The sequence below is a fragment of the Panulirus ornatus genome, chromosome 17 (genome assembly GCF_036320965.1).
Source record: "Panulirus ornatus isolate Po-2019 chromosome 17, ASM3632096v1, whole genome shotgun sequence".
Lineage (NCBI taxonomy): Eukaryota > Metazoa > Arthropoda > Malacostraca > Decapoda > Palinuridae > Panulirus > Panulirus ornatus.
In genome coordinates, this window is record NC_092240.1 from 16,128,465 (window position 1) to 16,146,864 (window position 18,400).

Here is an 18,400-nt window from a genome sequence, read left to right on the forward strand (position 1 = left end):
ATTTCTTCAGCTTTTGACGCATCCCTCACCCCTGTGCCCCTCCTTATAATCTCAGTATGGACAGCCCAAAAAGTCATTCACTAGGCACAGGGAAAACCTATAGACCTGATATCTATTTTCCTGGGAACCTTGAATCTCGCGGTCACCTTTCTCATTAACCTTATGACTTTCCAAAAGGCGAGATCCACTTTTGGCATACAGTGTTATCTTTCTGATAGCAAGTCATCCTCTTCTTTAAGAGACTTGTGGTTAATCCTGTATTATAGCTCCTGATATATCGAAAGCTTTTGACAGGATGTGACATCGGAGTCTGATCTCCAAGCTTCCCTTATATGGCTTTCCTCCCTCATCCTGTACCTCTCTGGCCGCTTAGCTCTATAATTGACGATGGATCAACCTCTCCCTCTTTACTTGTAAAAAGCGTTGTTCTCCAGGGTTCTGTCTTGTCTCCTGTGCTCTTCCTTCTTTGTGCCGACGATTTCCTCTCTGCCTCAACTAACCAGATGGACTCATATGTGCGCCATTTCTCCTCTTCTTTCAAAATCCGTTCCTTTTCTTTTGCTCGCTCGACGTCTCGTCTCGTCCCATCTGTCTCTGTAAGGCCAAATATCGACATGATTTCCCTGTTGGGCAGACGCAGCCTAGTCAAGTTCAGTGACTCTGAAACCTAGTGTCTTCACATTACGCTTTCCAGAACCCCACCCAGGTCTCTCATCTCAGAAGCTTCGTTAAAAGAGGTCATTCTGTATGATGGAAAGGTTCAGATAGTTTGGGCTCATCCCGGACTGTGGGGGTAGAAGACCCCTCGAAGATTTCACCAGGTGTTCACCAGGTATTCTCCTTTCCTGGTTCTGTAATTCCATCGTACATGTACGTAGAGCAAACATGTCTTGGCGTCACCGTATCTTTGAAATCTCTCCCTAAAAATAATACTTAAGTCTGCCTGTAACAAACCGAGAGTCATATTTACATATCGGTAATTTTTTCTCTTTTGGAAAGCGGATAAGCGAAGGGGCCGCGGTTTCAAACAGCCCGAATGATCAGAAGTGTGGTAGTGCAGCTTGGTCTCAGACCGACCTGTGTGTAATGATCGATTTATGATGTACGGGGAGGGAACTTCACACTCGTAGGGCCTCCTCAGCTCTTGAGAATTCTCTGCCAACATATTATTTCTTGAATTTTTGGATGTTGTCTACATTACTGCCTCTAGCCTTTCCTGTAACTCATCTCTCGTAATTGTTCTACTCTGGACTTTACCTGTTACCTGTATGTGCTTGTATATGTGGTGGCAAAGCGTGAGAAGTATATTCTAGTTCTGGTCTTATATGTGATATGAACAGCCCGCTGAATACTTCCTTATCCACGAACTTGAATGAAATTCTAATATTTGTGAGCAAGGAAGTTGGTCTCACCTATTTCTCCCAAGGCGACAGGTTTCGCACTATGTCGACTTCCAGGTCCTTTTCACACCCAGAGTCTTTCAACTTATTTTGTACCAGGTGATGATCACATGGAGGACCTTCTTTCACTGTGACCCATCCTTAGTAAGTGACATTTTCTTGGGGTTGAACCTTATGAACCAAGTGTCATCCCACCTCTGAAGTCAGTCAAGTTCCTCTTGTAAGTTGAGGCAAATTCGTCCACGCTTTATCTCGCTTCCCTCACGAGCTTTGCATCATACTTCAGACATATCCAGGTCGGAGTCTTCACTTTGTGGCAATTTCAGTCACAGAGATCAGGAAGAGTAATGCTCCCGGGACAGAACCCTGGGACACTCGGTCACACTCCACTGGTGACCTCAACCCATTTTGAGAAAGCTCCTTTTTTACACAGCTGTCCGTTTTCTTCTTTTCCATCTGTCCTTGGAAGGAGTCACCCCCTTATTTCTTGCCTGATGATCTAGCCTCCGAATCAGCGTGCCATATGCTGTGAAGTGGTTACTAGAAGTCCCGATGTAAACAGTCCACCCAGCCTTCCCTTTTGTTTAGGATTGTGCTTGTGATTTTACACTCGTGTTGCCCCGTCTCTTAACCTTGTAAATATGTACCGTGTCTCTCCCTTTGTATGTGTATGCACAGACACGCACATCCCGGTCTAAGTCAGGTACGTATTTATCGACTAGCCCCGAGGGCAGGGTGAACAGCTGGGTTTGGCTGTGCACCAACAACCACCCCTGGGATTCGACTCCCATCTCGAGTAAGCCCGTTCTGACCCATGGCAACTCTAACCACTACATCACAGAGGCCTGTGTGTGTGTGTGTGTGTGTGTGTGTGTGTGTGTGTAGTGTAAATGAACCGATTATGAAATTAAGAAAGTCGAATTCCGGTTCGTCATGCTTTATCCTCTTTGTCAAGTCTGACGACAACCGGAAAGTTCAAAGTTCAGAAGGCGGAGTAATTATTTTGCTGACGCAATAAAAGGAAGTTGTTTGGGAGAGACGAATTCAGGCGAGGTACTGGTGAGGACTTAAGTTATTCCTGCTGGCGGGCTGGCCTGCAGCCTGGGGGAGGGGTGTCTTGGCTTGGTCAGAGCCCCTTCCTCCCAACATGCCGAGTACCATGACCTCCAAGGAATACATCATGGTGGTGAGGGAAGCTGTCTTACCCTCCCATAGGCCGCTCTAGGACCAAGGTGGCCACCAGGAACGTAGCAGTTGTTTGCAGGTTATGAGGGTGCGGTTGTAGGAGTCGTTTTGTCTGCCCAGGTGAAAAGACTACACTTTTTAGCCATGATTTATCAATGATGAGTTGTGGTTATGAATGATGAGTTGTGGTTATAAGTGATGAGTTGTGGTTGTGGTTTGGTTGTCGTAACCTGGCTGGGTTAGGAGCAGTGGCAGTGGTGGTGGTGGTGGTGGGGATGATGGTGTTAGTAAAAGATCAGAAGCTGTGTTGGTGGAGTAGGAGTAGGGGGCATTGCTGGTGGGGTATGGGTAAAGGCCATCGTGGTGATGGTGTTGACGGGAGAGTGTGGTGATGGTAGTAGGTGTAGCTCAGGACTAGTAGTAGTGATGGTGGTTGTGATGTGATAACAGTGGAGGAGCAGGAGTTGGGGATGGAGACTGAGCAGTATAGGTGGTGGTGCATGTGGCTCTGACGGTGATCGCGGTAATGTGAATCCTTAAAAAAGAGATCGGTTGGATTCAACGATCTTCAAGACGAGAGAGAGAGAGAGAGAGAGAGAGAGAGAGAGAGAGAGAGAGAGAGAGAGAGAGAGACGCTTTTGAAGCCCCTCAACCCTCACGACGAGGACGCTGTTATGTGCTCAGCTCGTCTCTCATGGCAGGCGTAACAGCAGTGTTAAAGTGTGCGCTAAGATCCTTCACAGCGCACGCTGACATTCTGGAGAACGCAGCTACTGGCAACAGCTGAAAATACTGAGGCTGTGTTCTGGACGGCGCCAACGGGAGAGAGGTATGATAATTCGCACACGGGGAATCCTTTAAGGCATGGTTCATGATTTGCAGTATAGAAAGTTCCCTTTAGGCACAGCATGCATTAAGGACTGTAAAATATTACCAGCAAAATTGAAAAGAACGATAGTTACTGTAAGAGAAAACCGTGTTAACATTCTGGTCCCAAATTTGGTTCATGCATTGCCTCTAGCCTGAGGAAACGCCATGGACCGTTCACTGAGGAGACCTGAAAATGGCCCAGAAAAGTAACTGCCGAGTGTACCAGACCGACCAGAATGTGGTTGTTACGACGTGCACCCGTGGGTCTTGGCCTCTAACATTCTAACTGAACGGCAGCTTGGTCCTGGGCCCAGTTGTAGGGTAACCGTGAGGTTTAAAGGTACGGTTTCAGACCCAGCAACGGGGGGGTAGCAAACCTCCAAAACTACCGTAAGGTATGCCTGAAGTAAGGCCTCAGACCCAGATCTGTTTGGGTAAAAGACCTTTGAAACCATCGTAAGGTAAGGTAAGGGTCCCTGGCCAAGACCATTGTTAGGTATACGTAAGATAATGTCTCAAACTTTCTGTTGGGGTAGAACACCAAAACTATTGTAAAGTGTACGTAAGGTAAGGTTAGATTCCAAGCCCAGCTGTGGGGGTAGAACGCCTCTGGAACCAACGTAAGGTAAGGGAGGTTGGGGGAGGAGTCGTGGTGGTGGTGTTGGTGGGGGCGTGCAGGAGCAGTATTGGTGTAGGTGAAGGGGGGAGGGGGAAGCAGGAGCAGTGTTGGTGGTGGTGGCGGCGACCTCCGGGGCAGGTGAGGCCAGCCGACCTTGGTGGGGAGGGAGGGAGTGGGGAGCCAGCAACAGGAAGGTGTCCCACTGACACCCACACTCCTAGGCTCCTCACCCTACTTGCACCCCACTGGTGCCACTGTGGCGGTGCTTGCTCTCTCAGGTGTGAGAAGGTCTCCCCTAGGGAGGCTTGAGCGCCCGGCTGACGCCGAAGGGCGGGGAGGGAGGGGGAGGGGGGGGTTATTCCCGGAACCTGAGGAAGATGACTCGAGATATTTGCTGGGCAGCCGCCTTGCTGGTGCCTACGGGGCCACAGTAAGGCTTATGGTGAGGCCTGAGGACCCGGAGTCACATGACGTATCAGGAGTAGCTTCCTCCAGCTGGTGGGTTGAAAAGATCCTTTAGTGTTGCTGCCGGTGGTCCCCGGGACGGTCCTGGACCCCCTCCTCCCTCAACCTGCCTGGGGTAGTGCCCACGCGTCTCTCAGGTAAGAAGGGCAACACCCGGGTCCTCTCTATACACCCCTGTGTCTCCCGGCAATGACGTGTTATTGTCACCACAGGTCAGAACCTGGGCCAGACTTGGCCAGCCACAGGCGCGGCGGCCTTCAGCCTCCAGGATAAGTAGTGCGGGGAATTCTGCTGGACAAGTTTTTGGCGGCGGCCATTATCTTGGGATGGAAGAGCAGGTGCGTCAGTGGAGTTGTGGCGGTGGCGGCGTGTCATTATACTGTGGCTGCGGACGGTGGAGCTTACACCCTCCCTCGCCTTCTGCTCAGGGGGTGAGGGAAGGATGTCAATGATTCCCTAAGAAAGAAACATCTTACTGTAGACGGGTGCGTGATAGCGGGTTCGAATCCTCCCCCGCAACTCGACAAGCTTCCATTATGGGTATGACCCCGTGAGATATTAGTCTGGCTGCAGCATTCCACATGCTTACCTGCCCGTGACCCTTGGGCCCTTCTGGTACAGTTAGGGGCAACTTATCCACCTTCCTCCGGTACACATCCATCGTTGATGCTATGATTTAAGTGTTGTTCTTCTCTTTCATTAGAAGTGAGGCTCGACCGACACAGTCACGCGTTCAGAACAGACGCCCACTGAATTTCGTGGTCGGACTGCGTCTTGCTGTCGGAGGCCGAATCGAAATTTCATTTCTTCCTTAGCGAACGATGAGGATTATCCCCCCCCCCCCCCCCTCACACACACACACACACACACACCCTCACCCATTAGGCCCTAATATGATGGGGCGCCAGTGCCCATGATCGATGCTTTTTTTTTTTCTTTTCTAATGCGTTCATTGGTATGAATTGATTGCATATGGTCATGAGTCAGTTTTCATCGTAAGAAACGAGTGTCATTTATCACAGTAAACCAGTTCAGAAGATTGCATTTTTCTTCTTTTTTTTTTTTCTCTCTCCGGGCTGAGACGGTACAGGCAAACTGAATGCCCTAATCAAGGTCATCTCATTAGTGTGACACATACACTAGCCTAAACCAGGTGCCCATTTTATCGACCAGCCCCTATGGAAGGCTGAACAGCTGGGGTAACTGTGGACCAGCTGCCTCGACCGGGAATCGAACCCCGGGTGGTTCGTGAATGCTCCACGGTCAGCGAGGTAACCGCTACACGCGGAGGTCAATACGAAACTCACCTTATGCAAATTAAGACCTTTGTACTTCATGGAATCAGTGGAACGCTGATGTCAGAACTGTTTACGTCATGAATAAATACGAACACTTTCGGTAGTGATAGACTTGGAAACAGTTAAGGATTTAGAGCGACCATTTCTGTTCTTATTTTCTCGGACGCAGACTTGAATCACAAAGAGACTTGCTGCAGCAGCTCCCTGTCACACCACACCATTGTTTCTTGGCCCTTCTCTGTTGGTCGTACAGGATTGCTTGGAAATATTAAAGCGATGGTAATCATTTTTTTTTATAATTATCGGTTTTGCCTCTCATTAAAGGTGCCTACAAAAACGAACTGTTAGAGGACAGGTCGGTGTGTATAATCCCTCGTCTGCTGACTCAGGTTTGGTTTTGAAACATCTGCTTACTCCTTTTGGACACATCCGTTTGTGTATCATATGATAATTTCAACGTTTCACACTTAAAAGAAAGAAAGACGCCAGCCCAATTTTTTTTGGTATTTGATATAAATGAGTCTGTGAAAATTCACTACTGTATGTAACGGATGGCAATACCAATGACTATTTATACAACCCCAAAAACCCATAGTTTTTGGTGATAGATATTGTAAGTTTATTTATACAGCTTAGGAAAGTGTTGAACAGAGCCAAAATATCTTCTCTGACCCTCAGACATTGTCACCACCTCCTGTACCAGCGATAAACATCCTTGAATACTGAACCTATCAACGGAGGTGACTGAAGCAGCATTTTAAAACAACTCTGGCGACAGGCCGTCTTATAGGCGGTACGCGGCGCACTGGTATTGTAGATCATATAGCCTCATTATGATGACAATTCAATTTGTTGTCATGCCTGCGTCCCCTAAGAAAACGCGACCTAGGGATCTGTAGTTTTGTCTTCATTGTTATCACTGACATCGGCATATGTACTCGTACACATCCACACCTGTGCGTATCTTTGTTAAAGTTTAGTTGTAAATTGCTAAGCGAGAACGTAGTAGATGATATGGACCCTCCGGCTTGTAACGGCCGCAAGGAACCTTGAATATATTCGTGAAGGGGGGGTGTCGTAACAGCTTGAAAAAAATTAGATGTGCTTCATCCTAAGTGTTGGTGTGAGGTAACGTGTTGTGGCAGGACTGTCACAGGGAATCAGGGTAAATGCGTGCGCGACTCGTGTTTGTCAGCGTGTGGTGGAGGAGTGTCCGCGGAAGTGTTTGGACAAGTGGGTGGATCCCTCTGCCGCGGCGTTAGCTGCTGGGGGACAACCTTGACGCCGTCTTCCTGCCGACATACATGAATTAGCTCTTAAGCAGTGATGCGACGCTCCCAGTTTATTATTGGTCGGGTTCGTATTCTCAGTGTGAGTGGCCTGCCACAGTTTAGCATAACGGGTTGGTCGTGTGTGTCTTAATTTTTTATTATTATTATTATCATTATTATGCGCTAAAGTATTACTACCATCCATCAGGTAATTACTAATATGTTCTTTTTTTTCGTAAGGGTAGTGACGTCATAGTATTTAACACCATGACAGTAACACGAACATAATCAAATATGACGCAGCTTAACCTAAAATTGGTCCCCATAAAAGTTGATGTAGAAAAAAGAAATAGCTGGATTGTTTGATAAAAGACAAGCATCTCTCTTGGCGCTTTACTCGGCCAGCGAGTGTTGCCAGAAGCAATGTGTTGACCCGAGGCATTAACGGCTTTCGTGTTCGTTAGTGCTTTCTGTGTTCTGGCTCCGGCAACTGGTTAGGGGTGTGTGTGCTTTAACCATGAAGCTTTCATAGAGATGATAGGCGTGATAAATGAAGCGAAATGATAACAAACTGATGTTTATATGTCAAACCGCCCTGTAGACCCTCATTTGTCCGAGTAATGATAATCATAATGAACAAACTATGAATGATTTTTATTATCTGGTATGCGAGACAGTAGGTTATTACCACCAGTATTTGTCTTCGTAAAATTGAGGTGGTTTGTACGTAATTAGGTACATATTTTTGTCATTAACTACCAATGATGATGGGAATATATAGATTTAGATTCAATAACATGGTAGTACCTGTATTACCTACAGTAGATTTGAGATACATGGCATAATTTGTTATGACTCGCTGGTGTTTCAAAGCTGATTGTAGTTGCACATAGCGTCATTGACGATCTTATACGTTCACCATGACGATAAAGGCTTTAGATAATTAAGGACTGGGATAGGTTTCCTTTACTATTATTCATCGATGATTTTGAAAATGATAAGAAATACCTTATGAAAGGTCGATGTGTATCGTTTCATATGAAGTCAAGGAAGTGCAGTTGTACTAATTAGATATACCGTATTGTGATGTATAATTTGATTCATGATAGTAACGCTGTGTACTGGCGTCCATGTGGTTATGCGACACGGGATTAAAAGTTTCAAAAACTTGATTCTCACGAGAAAAGGGATCACAACCACAAAATGAAATTGTGCCAGCATTACAATAGTACCAGTTTCTGTAGGCTTCGCTCATGTAAACGTTTATTAACTAAGTTATATGTTTACGTTAATTCCAAAGTTCAAAATCCTCATTTATCATATACTTTTTTATTCTAAACCGAGACAGTGTGTGACAGTCTTGAATATAATAATGTTCGTGTACCCTCGCCCTCAGCAAAATTGTATGAACGGTGACAACTGGTTAGTTTGAAGGAAAATAGTTGAACCTGTGTAATTTAATTCATGAGTTCGAGCTTATTGTTATACAAATTTGTGTTAGACAGAATACATTTGAACAACAGTTGTTGAGTTAAATGTAATTTTCGCTTTACAACAGGCTTTACCGGAGCGGGGATAGTCGCCCGTAAACATTTAAATGTAGCTATCTAGCAATGTCAGCAGTTTTATATACAGAATGAGTAGTATAAGCGAAGATTTTTTTTCTTTTTTCTTGCATACGTTGTGGGCTGATGAAGTTGCTAACGGCAGCATGCTAAGTACCTTTACACACTTGGGCGGTAAGTCTTATCCAACAAGCTAGGCTACATTGATCGCCCCTGAGGTTCCTACCAGACCACGTGATAGTAGGGTGTAGGGGACAGAGTAGTGTTTTGTTAGGTAATATTTTTGGCTAAAGGTTTTCGTGTTTTTAGATGTTTCTATAGAAATACTGCCTTCCCTGCGATTCACTTTTTTTTTTTTCCAGAGGCCTCTAGTGATGGCAGTAAGCGAGGTACATGAAGTCATCAAACACGACTGTACGACCCTTGGTCATATCATTGCTATCTAAGCGAAAGGTCGAACCTTCGTGCTCAAGGGTCCTTCGTACTTAAGGATCGTACCTCTGTGCTTAAGATAAGAGCGTTTGGTCCAAGATAATGTGGGATGCTTTATAACCTACATGGAGAGTGTGATGGGCGATATGGTACCCGAAGACCCCACCATACTAACCCTTGATTTCGTGAAGCAGTTTGGTTACCATGATACAGCGACTAATGTAGTGTCTTATATACTGATCCCTTGTGTGATGTCATTGTATGGTGACGTGGTTTATGGTGAAGCACGATATTCACAGTATGATAGTAATGATGATAGTAACCACAACAACAACAACAACAGATACTTTGTCGAAGTAACTGTAGCCAAAAGCTAGAAATGTATAGTTTTTTGTTTTTTTTTATAGCAGTAACCAGAGCTGTGAAGAACTGGTGGGGTTCAAGTCCCAACACCGTAGCCAAGTGCGGGTGCTGGGTCCTTGTATGGTGATGAAAACCTTTGATACTTTGATCTTACAGCAGCTTCCTGGAGTCCTGGTTGACCGCTGAATTATTATTCTTCCACTTAGATTTTTGAATTATATTTTGGTGTAAGGTAACTTCTGAACAGACGGACTGTAGTGGAACTGGTTCTTGCGTTTACCTTCCGATGTGGATTGCCTGTTAACGCACGTAGGACATGTTCACAGCTAAGCTCTAAATTTTCTTATACCTAACTGTATTCGTTGCTCCGGGCTGCGTCTAACCTTAGATTTAACCACGTAGTCCTCCCGGAAGTCTCATCCATGTGAAGATAGGCTATGTGGGGCACTACTCCTCTAGACGCCAGAAACATTAGAAGTCCTCTGACATAGATTTGTCTTTGTACCGTTAAATTTCATGGAAGTAAATCGTATTAAAATGCAGTAATTATACGGTGTTCAAAATATTACAGGCTTAAAGGCACCTCCCAGTTGCCCTGTCGTCTTGTTGGCTACCTTGTTACGTTAGCTCAGATAATGCTAACACTATTAACGATAATTACACATATTGAAATCGTATCTTTATAAACTTTATTGCAGACTTAACAACTTCATTTTTTTTTTTTTTACTGATAATTTATCATGAGATCCTGGCGGTCGCCTATAATTCATCAGAAGGAAAAAGTGAAAATGTGGGTGGAGCATATAAGCCTATCTACCCAGTGCAACCTGGCTGATCCAATATACCTAAACTTTGGGGGTAATTATCCATCAAGCCTTCGTTAAATTATTCAGGATATTTCTTATATCTACAGGTAGAGTGCTGAGCAGTGTCTTCAATCCCCGGATGATTTTACCTTTTTTTTTTTACTCTGACGTGTTTTTTGTAGACTGTATCTCTGTTGTATCTATAGGGAATGCTATTTAGGTGTACATGACTAGGCTTTCCATTGTCTTTATGTCTAATATTTCTCCTGTTTGCGTTGCTTGCAACATAGTTCAAGTGATTTCTGTCGTTCTTAGAACTTTGGTTGTTGACAGGATCGGTGCGGGCTGGGACTACTCTCATCCATGTATATTGACGAGTTTGTTTTGTGTTGAGATGGCTCTATCCCTTTTGTATACACACACACACACACACACACACACACACACACACACACACTGTAACCGTTCAGGCTGAGTTGGATTTACTTAATTTCTCATTAGTGTGTCACGCACTGTGTGCGTCAGCAGTTCGGTTTCCGAGATATTTTCGTGGCCTACGGGACTCAGAAGGAAATTCTTTGTGTCTTCCCACAGTAACTTTTATTGTATCAGATTTATTCCGCTCATTCCCTGTGGTTTCACACTGCCTAGAGAGTTTTGTACTTATGTTTGTCTTAAATATTTCGAAGTAATCAACTGAGATTACGTTTGTCACTGATCGTTTGAGATTTGTAAGGAAAGTTTATGTGGACGTCACTTTTTCTGCAGCTTCGCGTGGTTTCTGTTTCTTCTCTGGCTGTATGTGTAGGAATGGGTCAATTTCTTGTTCTTTGACGGCCGGTGTATAATCTCGCCTGTTTATAGCAGTTGCGACCGGACTTAGTGCAGAATGTGGACTCAGGGAGTTGTCCGTGGCCCGTCGTGTGCTTGAGGTAAACCTAATGATGAAAGTTTGAATCAGGTCACTATCGTCCATACTTAATAAACAGGAAAAGGCTGTAGCCTTGCTTGGGGGGAAGCCTCGTAGCCCACCACAGGCTAGCTGAATTGTCACAGTTCTGAAAAACATAATTTTTACCCTAAGGAGTCGTACGTTAGGTGTCCTATGTAGAAGCATGTAGATAGCGGAGGTGCCTTGGTGCTCAGATGTTGACGCAATTTTGGCAGATTCTTGGAGTTGCACTTTTAATCGCTTTTACCACTCTACTTTTTGCCGTCACTTTGATATCCGTAATTGTTTGTTTGTACTTTACGGGTTTGGAGTTTTTACAGTCGCCTCTGTTGTAGTTCATTTAGCATGAGTACGTGAAGCTGTTCCTAGTAATGTAGAGCTGTTTCTAGTAATGTAGATGTTGGATTGAATCAACGATGTTGGCCAGTGATCTTGACTGTCCCTTGCCCGAACTTGTGAAGCCTAATTAGGGCGATGTTGGTACCAAACACGGCTATGCTGGTTCTTATGCAAGTGTTTATATGGTTGGGACTTGTCCATCTTTATCTCCCTTGTGATAAGGTAGAGTCCACCATCATCAGTGCTGGCGGGGCCCCACCTTGGGGAAACATTGCAACTTCTGCCTACCATCCTTCCGTTCATCCTGCAGCCGTACCATCCATCCTGTGGTGACGGGTCATCACGTCGTGCTTGGGAGGCTTTAGGGAATAAGATAAGATTGGAGGTGCCTGTATGTTTTTGCTGTTTTTTTTTTTTATTCCATTTAGTTTTCAAAACCAATTTTGTGTTCCCAACTGAATGAGGTACTTTTTTGTTACAGAGTGCGAGATGGCACGGCGGTTCGAGGCCGAGGACTCGGAGGGCTCCAACGACGCCATGTCACCCTCCAAGGCTAAGGGTGAGTCTCGAGTGTGACCTCTATCTTGTTTCATTACGATTAGGCATCATACTGGATAACACACACGCCCTACTATGGATGATCTGAGATACCCCATCCCATCTAGGGATATTATATGACCCCAACCCCCACCTTGGTATTATCCGGGATATCCCATCCCCACCAAGAGAAGTTCTGGGATCCCTCACCTCCCCCCCCCCCTCTCTCTCTCTCTCTCTCTCTCTCTCTCTCTCTCTCTCTCTCTCTCTCTCTCTCTCTCTCTCTCCCGCAAGATAATCAAAGTTCCAGGGATAAGCGACACCTCACCCCCGTCAAGGTATGATATAAGACCCTCGTCTCCCACCAGTTTTTGTTTCCAGTCATGAAGCCAAATTATTTCCCACAAAGTAGTGATATAAAAAGCTTTCAATGAACGTATTATGTTTCAGTGTCCATGTCGTAGTGTCCGTTTCAGTTGTAATGTTTTAGTATATGTTTGTCCACGTTTCATTTTATATGCTGCTGTTTCCTTTTCAGTATCCATGATTTCGTTGTGCATGTTTCAAGTCCATGTTTCTGTGCCATTGTTTCAGTATCTATGTTTCAGTGCTATACCTCACTTACTTGATATATTCCTCGTTGAAATACAGTTTTTTCCTCTTTCCATCGTTTACTGTTTTAACGGATTTTTTTTTCTTGCGTTTGTGTTTTTGTAGGATATTTTAGACATGCGTAGAGTATTAGGTACGTTCAGAATATGCAGACAAGCTTAGAATTTGTATGTTGTGTGTCAAATCTACTCGATAACCTTTCCCTTATTAAAGCCCCGATATCTTTATATTCTCTCTCTCTCTCTCTCTCTCTCTCTCTCTCTCTCTCTCTCTCTCTCTCTCTCTCTCTCTCTCTCTCTCTCTCTCTAACCTTTAAATGTATGTTATTCTGTGAACCGGTTATTATTTATGTTATTATTATTATTGTTATTATTATTATTATTATTATTATTATTATTGTTGAAATGCTTAGATTTCTCTCACATGCTTGAGCTTAGACACACTCTTAGAATTTGTACACAAGATTGGAATATGTTGCAGACGTTCTCAGAATTTAAACTCCAGCGTTTAGCGGATTTAAAAGCCTCACTATTAGACTAGTCATAAAACACAAGGTGTTGTAGACGATTATTTTTAACTGGTTATTATTACTTGATGTTGACGGCCTTAAATGACCGTGGTCCATAATAATCCACCAGTCAGAACACCTTGTTCACTGCAGGTTTAGCTTTCTTTGAATATTTATGCATTGTGTACTCCTGGTGGTGGCTACTGACAGACTCTTACGTGAATCAGTTTTTCGTTCTCGACATTTAAAGTCGTTGGATTTGTGTGTGTCGTTCAGGTTTCATAGCCAGCTGAGATGGTTAGTTTTGATGTGGGATTGGGCAGATCACGAGGTGTGAGGCAAGTGAGGAGAGGGAGAATCGGTGAAACATGTTTTGCGAAGCAGGGATGGGTAGGTGAGACAAACCGTATGAGTGAGGCAGGGGTAGGTGAGGCAAGCCGTTTGAGTGAGGCACGGAAAGGTGAGGCAAGTCATGTGAGGGAAGCAGGTATAGGTGAAGCGAGCCGGATAAATAAGGCAAGGTTCGATGAGGCAAACAGTGTAAGTTAGACGGTGATAGGGTGAGGCAAGTGTAGTTGAGTAAGGCAAGCGGTGTGAGATAGGGGTAGATGAGGCAAGTGATGGGAATGAGGCACACGATCTGACTGAGGCGAGGATAGGTGAGGCAAGCGGTGTGAGTGAGTCAGAGGAAGATGTGTCAAGTGGCGTGAGTGAAGCAGGTTGGGTGAAGCAAGCGATGTGAGTGAGGTAGGGATGGACGAGGCAAACTGTGAATGAAGCTGGGCTAGGATAGTGAGGTTATCAGTGTGAGGTATGGTTAGGTGAGGCAGGTGGTGTGAGTGAGGCAAGGGTGGATAGGTAGGCAGGCAGCTCGGCAAGGATGGTGGGTAGGGAGATGAGGTAAACAGTGTAAGGTAGGAGTAAATGAGGCAAACGCTGTGAGTAAGGAAGGGATTGGTAGATAGGTAGGTAGGTAGATGAGGCAAGTGGAACGAGTGAGGCAGAGAGAGAGAGAGAGAGAGAGAGAGAGAGAGAGAGAGAGAGAGGGAGGGGGGGGACAACAATTGGCACTTCCCGGCCTAAGGGAGGCCACTACCGGGAAGTGCCACACTGGACATAATGGTCGTTGGCCGAGACCCACCCGCTCTCTCTCCCTCTCCCACTCTCTCTCTCTCTCTCTCTGAAGCGCCCCACCATCCGCCGGACACCCACTTCCTCAACGGTCGAGCTGGTTGCTCTTCCGCCGGCCGGCCGACCGACCTTCCCGCGCTCACCCTCCTGTGGTCTGCTTGGCCCGCATGATGGTACCCACCACCCTCCCCTCACCCCACGAACCTCCCCACCCCCTCCAGGGTCTTCCCTTAAGTCGCTTGAATATCTTTATATTAGTTGTCCGGCAACACTCAATAAAGATATTTAGCGGTCAACAAGAAAATTGTTCCCCAACGATGTTTGCACACCTTACATGAGAACAGTTTATTGGAGAGTCACATCTTTGTTTGACGTGTGTATGTGGTTCTCCTGGGTGTTTTAGCGGTTCTCCCGGGTGTTGTAGTCGTTCTCGTAGGTGCTGTAGCGGTTTTCCTGTGTTGTATCGGTTTCCTTGATTTTTGTAGTGGTTCTCCTGAGTGTTGTGGTGGTTCTGGTGGGTGTTGTCGTAGTTCTCCAGAGCGTTGTAGTGGTTCTCGTGGTGGGTGTTGTTGTTGTTCTTGTAGTGGTTTATTTGGGTGATGTATCGGTTTTCCTGAGTGTTGTGGTGGTTTTCTTGAGTGTTCTAGCTCTTCTCTTGGTGTTGTAGCGGTTCTCCTGGGTGTTGTAGCGGTTCTCTTGGGTGTTGTAGCGGTTCTGGTTGCTGTAATGGTCTCCCTGGCTGTTGTAGCGGTTCTTTGAGTGTTGTGGGTTACTAGTTATATGATATGCTACTGGTATGGTGTGATGGGGTAGTGTATAGTGATGTTGTAATGGGGTAGGGTATGGTTTGAGGTCCTGGGGAATGGATGGTAGTGTTTTCATGGGGTAAGTTATGATGGTGGTATATGGCGAGTCAAGTAACAAATGGAGAGAGAGAGAGAGAGAGAGAGAGAGAGAGAGAGAGAGAGAGAGAGAGAGAGAGAGAGAGAGAGAGAGAGAGAGAGAGAACTGGTATGAAGATGATGAGTATATACATATAAATCAATCTTGAAACCGAATGTGTTGTATGACCATCTTCAAAACAGGAAGAAGTGAAAAGAAAATCACACTATACAACTCAAATCTTAGGAATGGTAATAATGAGCTATAAGGAAACGTTAAAAAGAAGTTTATCTTTCTAGAAAAAAGAGAGGAAGGATGAGTGATAAAGTCTTGCATGGCAAGAATCAGACTGAGATCAAAGAAAACGTGTTTGACTCGCAAAAACTTCACTAGGAAGAAATAAGAGTTTTAACGAAGGATAAAATCCCATGAAATATCTAGCAATATATATATATATATATATATATATATATATATATATATATATATATATATATATATATATATGAGTACTCGACAGAAAAGATTGACATATCTTGTGACGCTAGAGGACTTGCAGTGTACATGAAGGCTATGCGGTAGCCAGCAGGATTAATGGCAAAGCCTCTTCCTAGGTAGGAAGATACTCGGTCTACCCTGTCCCAAGCGGTAGTGTGGGTGTGTGTGTGTGGGAGGCAGGACAAGGACCCCTGGTATTAATCATGATCGACTCTCGTCACCAGCAGGTATCTCTGATCCCTCACACAACTGGAGGCATCACATTATGCCGTATAACTTAGGAAGTAAGGTTTGTGAGCGCGGGATACCCTGGCCAAAACTGCTTATTAAATTTGCAAGGCGATGTCGTATCACGTATCCCGTCACCGGCGATGGAGATAAACCAGTATTTTCATACCTCAACTCCAATTTATAGGATTTTTATTTTTTCAGCAAACGGATGAGTCTTCTTTTGACTTGGTTTGCGGTTGGCTTGCAGCTTTATTAAATTCAAAATATATATATGATTTCTTTTTACCGGACGCTTGCCGGAACGCGTTCGTGTGTCTATAGTAATTATATTTTCATATTCAACTCAGTATTTTTGTTTATGAAATTTAGTTGGGTTATTCCTCACTTATAAGAATCGCGCTGTGGTCGGGAGGGTAATTGCGATATGTTGAAGTAGCGAGTGGAAGAAGTCTTGTATTCTGATTGCTTAAATATTAATAGGAATTTCTGTGGAAATTGAGGGATGTGCTATGGTCACGGTAGACACACACACACACACACACACACACACACACACACACACACACTAACTTGTAATATTCCTGAAAGTTGTACCAATTTACTTCGGGTTCCTATGTTCCTGCCGTGCGATATAAACTGGTCCTGTGGTATGTTTTATGTTCACTCGAAGACCACCACTTTAGCCTTGAGTTTACCATAGGAATATAACTTCTCTCGTTACTTTAGAGATATGTATTTTGTCCTTGAAATGTAATTTGTTTCATTCATTGGAAATATATACGATTTGCGTTTACATTAGAAATTTATTTCGTAGTTTATACTGGAAGTATACTTTGTAGTTGACTTTGGGATCATGATTTAAAGTTCGACCTTTCCTGTTGAAAAAGAACAACTGATAAGAACTGATTTTTTGAAGTGTTTCGTGTGATCAGATGAACGAGAATAACTTGCACATCTAGTTAGGCGACGAGTTATGTAGAGCTGTAGAGGCCCATGGCTTGTGTGAGTCCGATAATTACAATCCCTTAATGATGGTTTTTTGGAAGTCTTCTACTCGCACAGCTCGGTGTGGGACTTACGTTACTTTTCCCATACCCGAATGATGGTTGGGGATTTTCTACCCCCACATCTTCGTCTGGGACATAACCTTACCTTATATAATGCATATCTTACTTTGGTTTCGAAGGCCTTCTACCCCTACAGTTCGGTCTGGGACTGTGCTGTATATATACCTTAAAGATACTTTCGTAGGCCTTTAATTCCCCCTCCCCCAAAATTGGTCCAAGACAGGCTGTTGGGGGCTGTGCGCGGGCTGGATGCCTACATCTCTACCACTACATCCTCGACTCAGCCTCTCTACCTTACCCTAACAGATCTTCTTGGACAAACAACCTATATTTAGATTGAGTCCTTAAAGCTTCATTGCTACCAAAACGTTCGGGTGTTGGGTTCTATCATACCCACGTCTCTTAAGACGCAACCTAGCACCTTGCTTGGTAGGTTTGGTGTTTCAAGGCCTCACCACTACCACTGCCGTCACATAAGCCGTGGCCTACTACCTAGTCTGGTGTTTATCTTGTCTTTGGCTATCATTGCCTGAGATGGTATTTTTACCATCAGAGATCTATAGCTCGGCCAAAGGACGAGCCGTGGGAGTCACAGTGAAATTACCCTCCCGGACGGTGATGGCTGTAGAAAGGTGAGTGTTACGAACCCCAGTGTAAGGGGGGCAGATCTAGTGGTAGTGGTGCGGCGGCTCTGGTGGTATTGGTGGCAATGATGGGGCATCAAGAAGCCAAACCCAGCTTTTTAGGGTGTGTTTAGTGGTGCCTTGAAGACATTAGTAAGATGCAACCCCTGAAACTAGAGTGTTTGGTAGTAGGAGGGTTTTATTATATAGACAACGTAAATGAAATATTTTTTTTTTTAAGCTTGTTAAATTTAGGCACAGTATTGAGTTTAGGATTTGGTGTTATCTTAGGTCTACGGTTCACGGCCTCCAACAGCCTGATGAAACAGCGGATCAACAACGTAGCTTGGTAGAGGAACCGGATGGGTGTAAGTGTAACTTCTGGGTGCACTCGGGCTGTGTTGTCAATAAAAGGTGTAAATATATTAAGTGTAAGGTCAGCTTGGTGATGGGGGGGAATCCCCTGGACAAGTGAGGGTACAGAGGGGGTGTAGGTGTGATGTGTATCACTGTTGTGTAAGAGACCTTGGGTGTGGCGGGTGTGGTCTCTGTGTACCGCTGCCTCTGCTGTCGTCACTCCTCACACTCGCCCTCGTACATACTCGCCCTTTCCTCACGTCCATCCGCCCTTATGTACGTCGGCATCTCTCTCTCTCTCTCTCTCTCTCTCTCTCTCTCTGAAGGCCCCACCATCCGCCGGACACCCACTTCCTCAACGGTCGAGCTGGTTGCTCTTCCCCCGGCCG

The 18,400-nt window shown here is 45.0% G+C and overlaps 1 protein-coding gene across 8 annotated transcripts in view; it reads left to right on the top strand.

Moving 5' to 3' along the window:
* Window positions 1-18,400, top strand: part of LOC139754578 (uncharacterized) — a 305,334-nt gene that overhangs the window by 247,175 nt on the left and 39,759 nt on the right. For 7 of the 8 annotated variants that reach the window (XM_071671964.1, XM_071671969.1, XM_071671967.1 and 4 more), the window contains one exon: window positions 12,047-12,124. In XM_071671964.1, the coding sequence (XP_071528065.1) occupies window positions 12,047-12,124 (78 nt within the window). Of the gene's footprint in view, window positions 1-9,668; window positions 10,327-12,046; window positions 12,125-18,400 lie in introns of those variants that run through there. The other variant, XM_071671960.1, reaches the window with a different exon arrangement.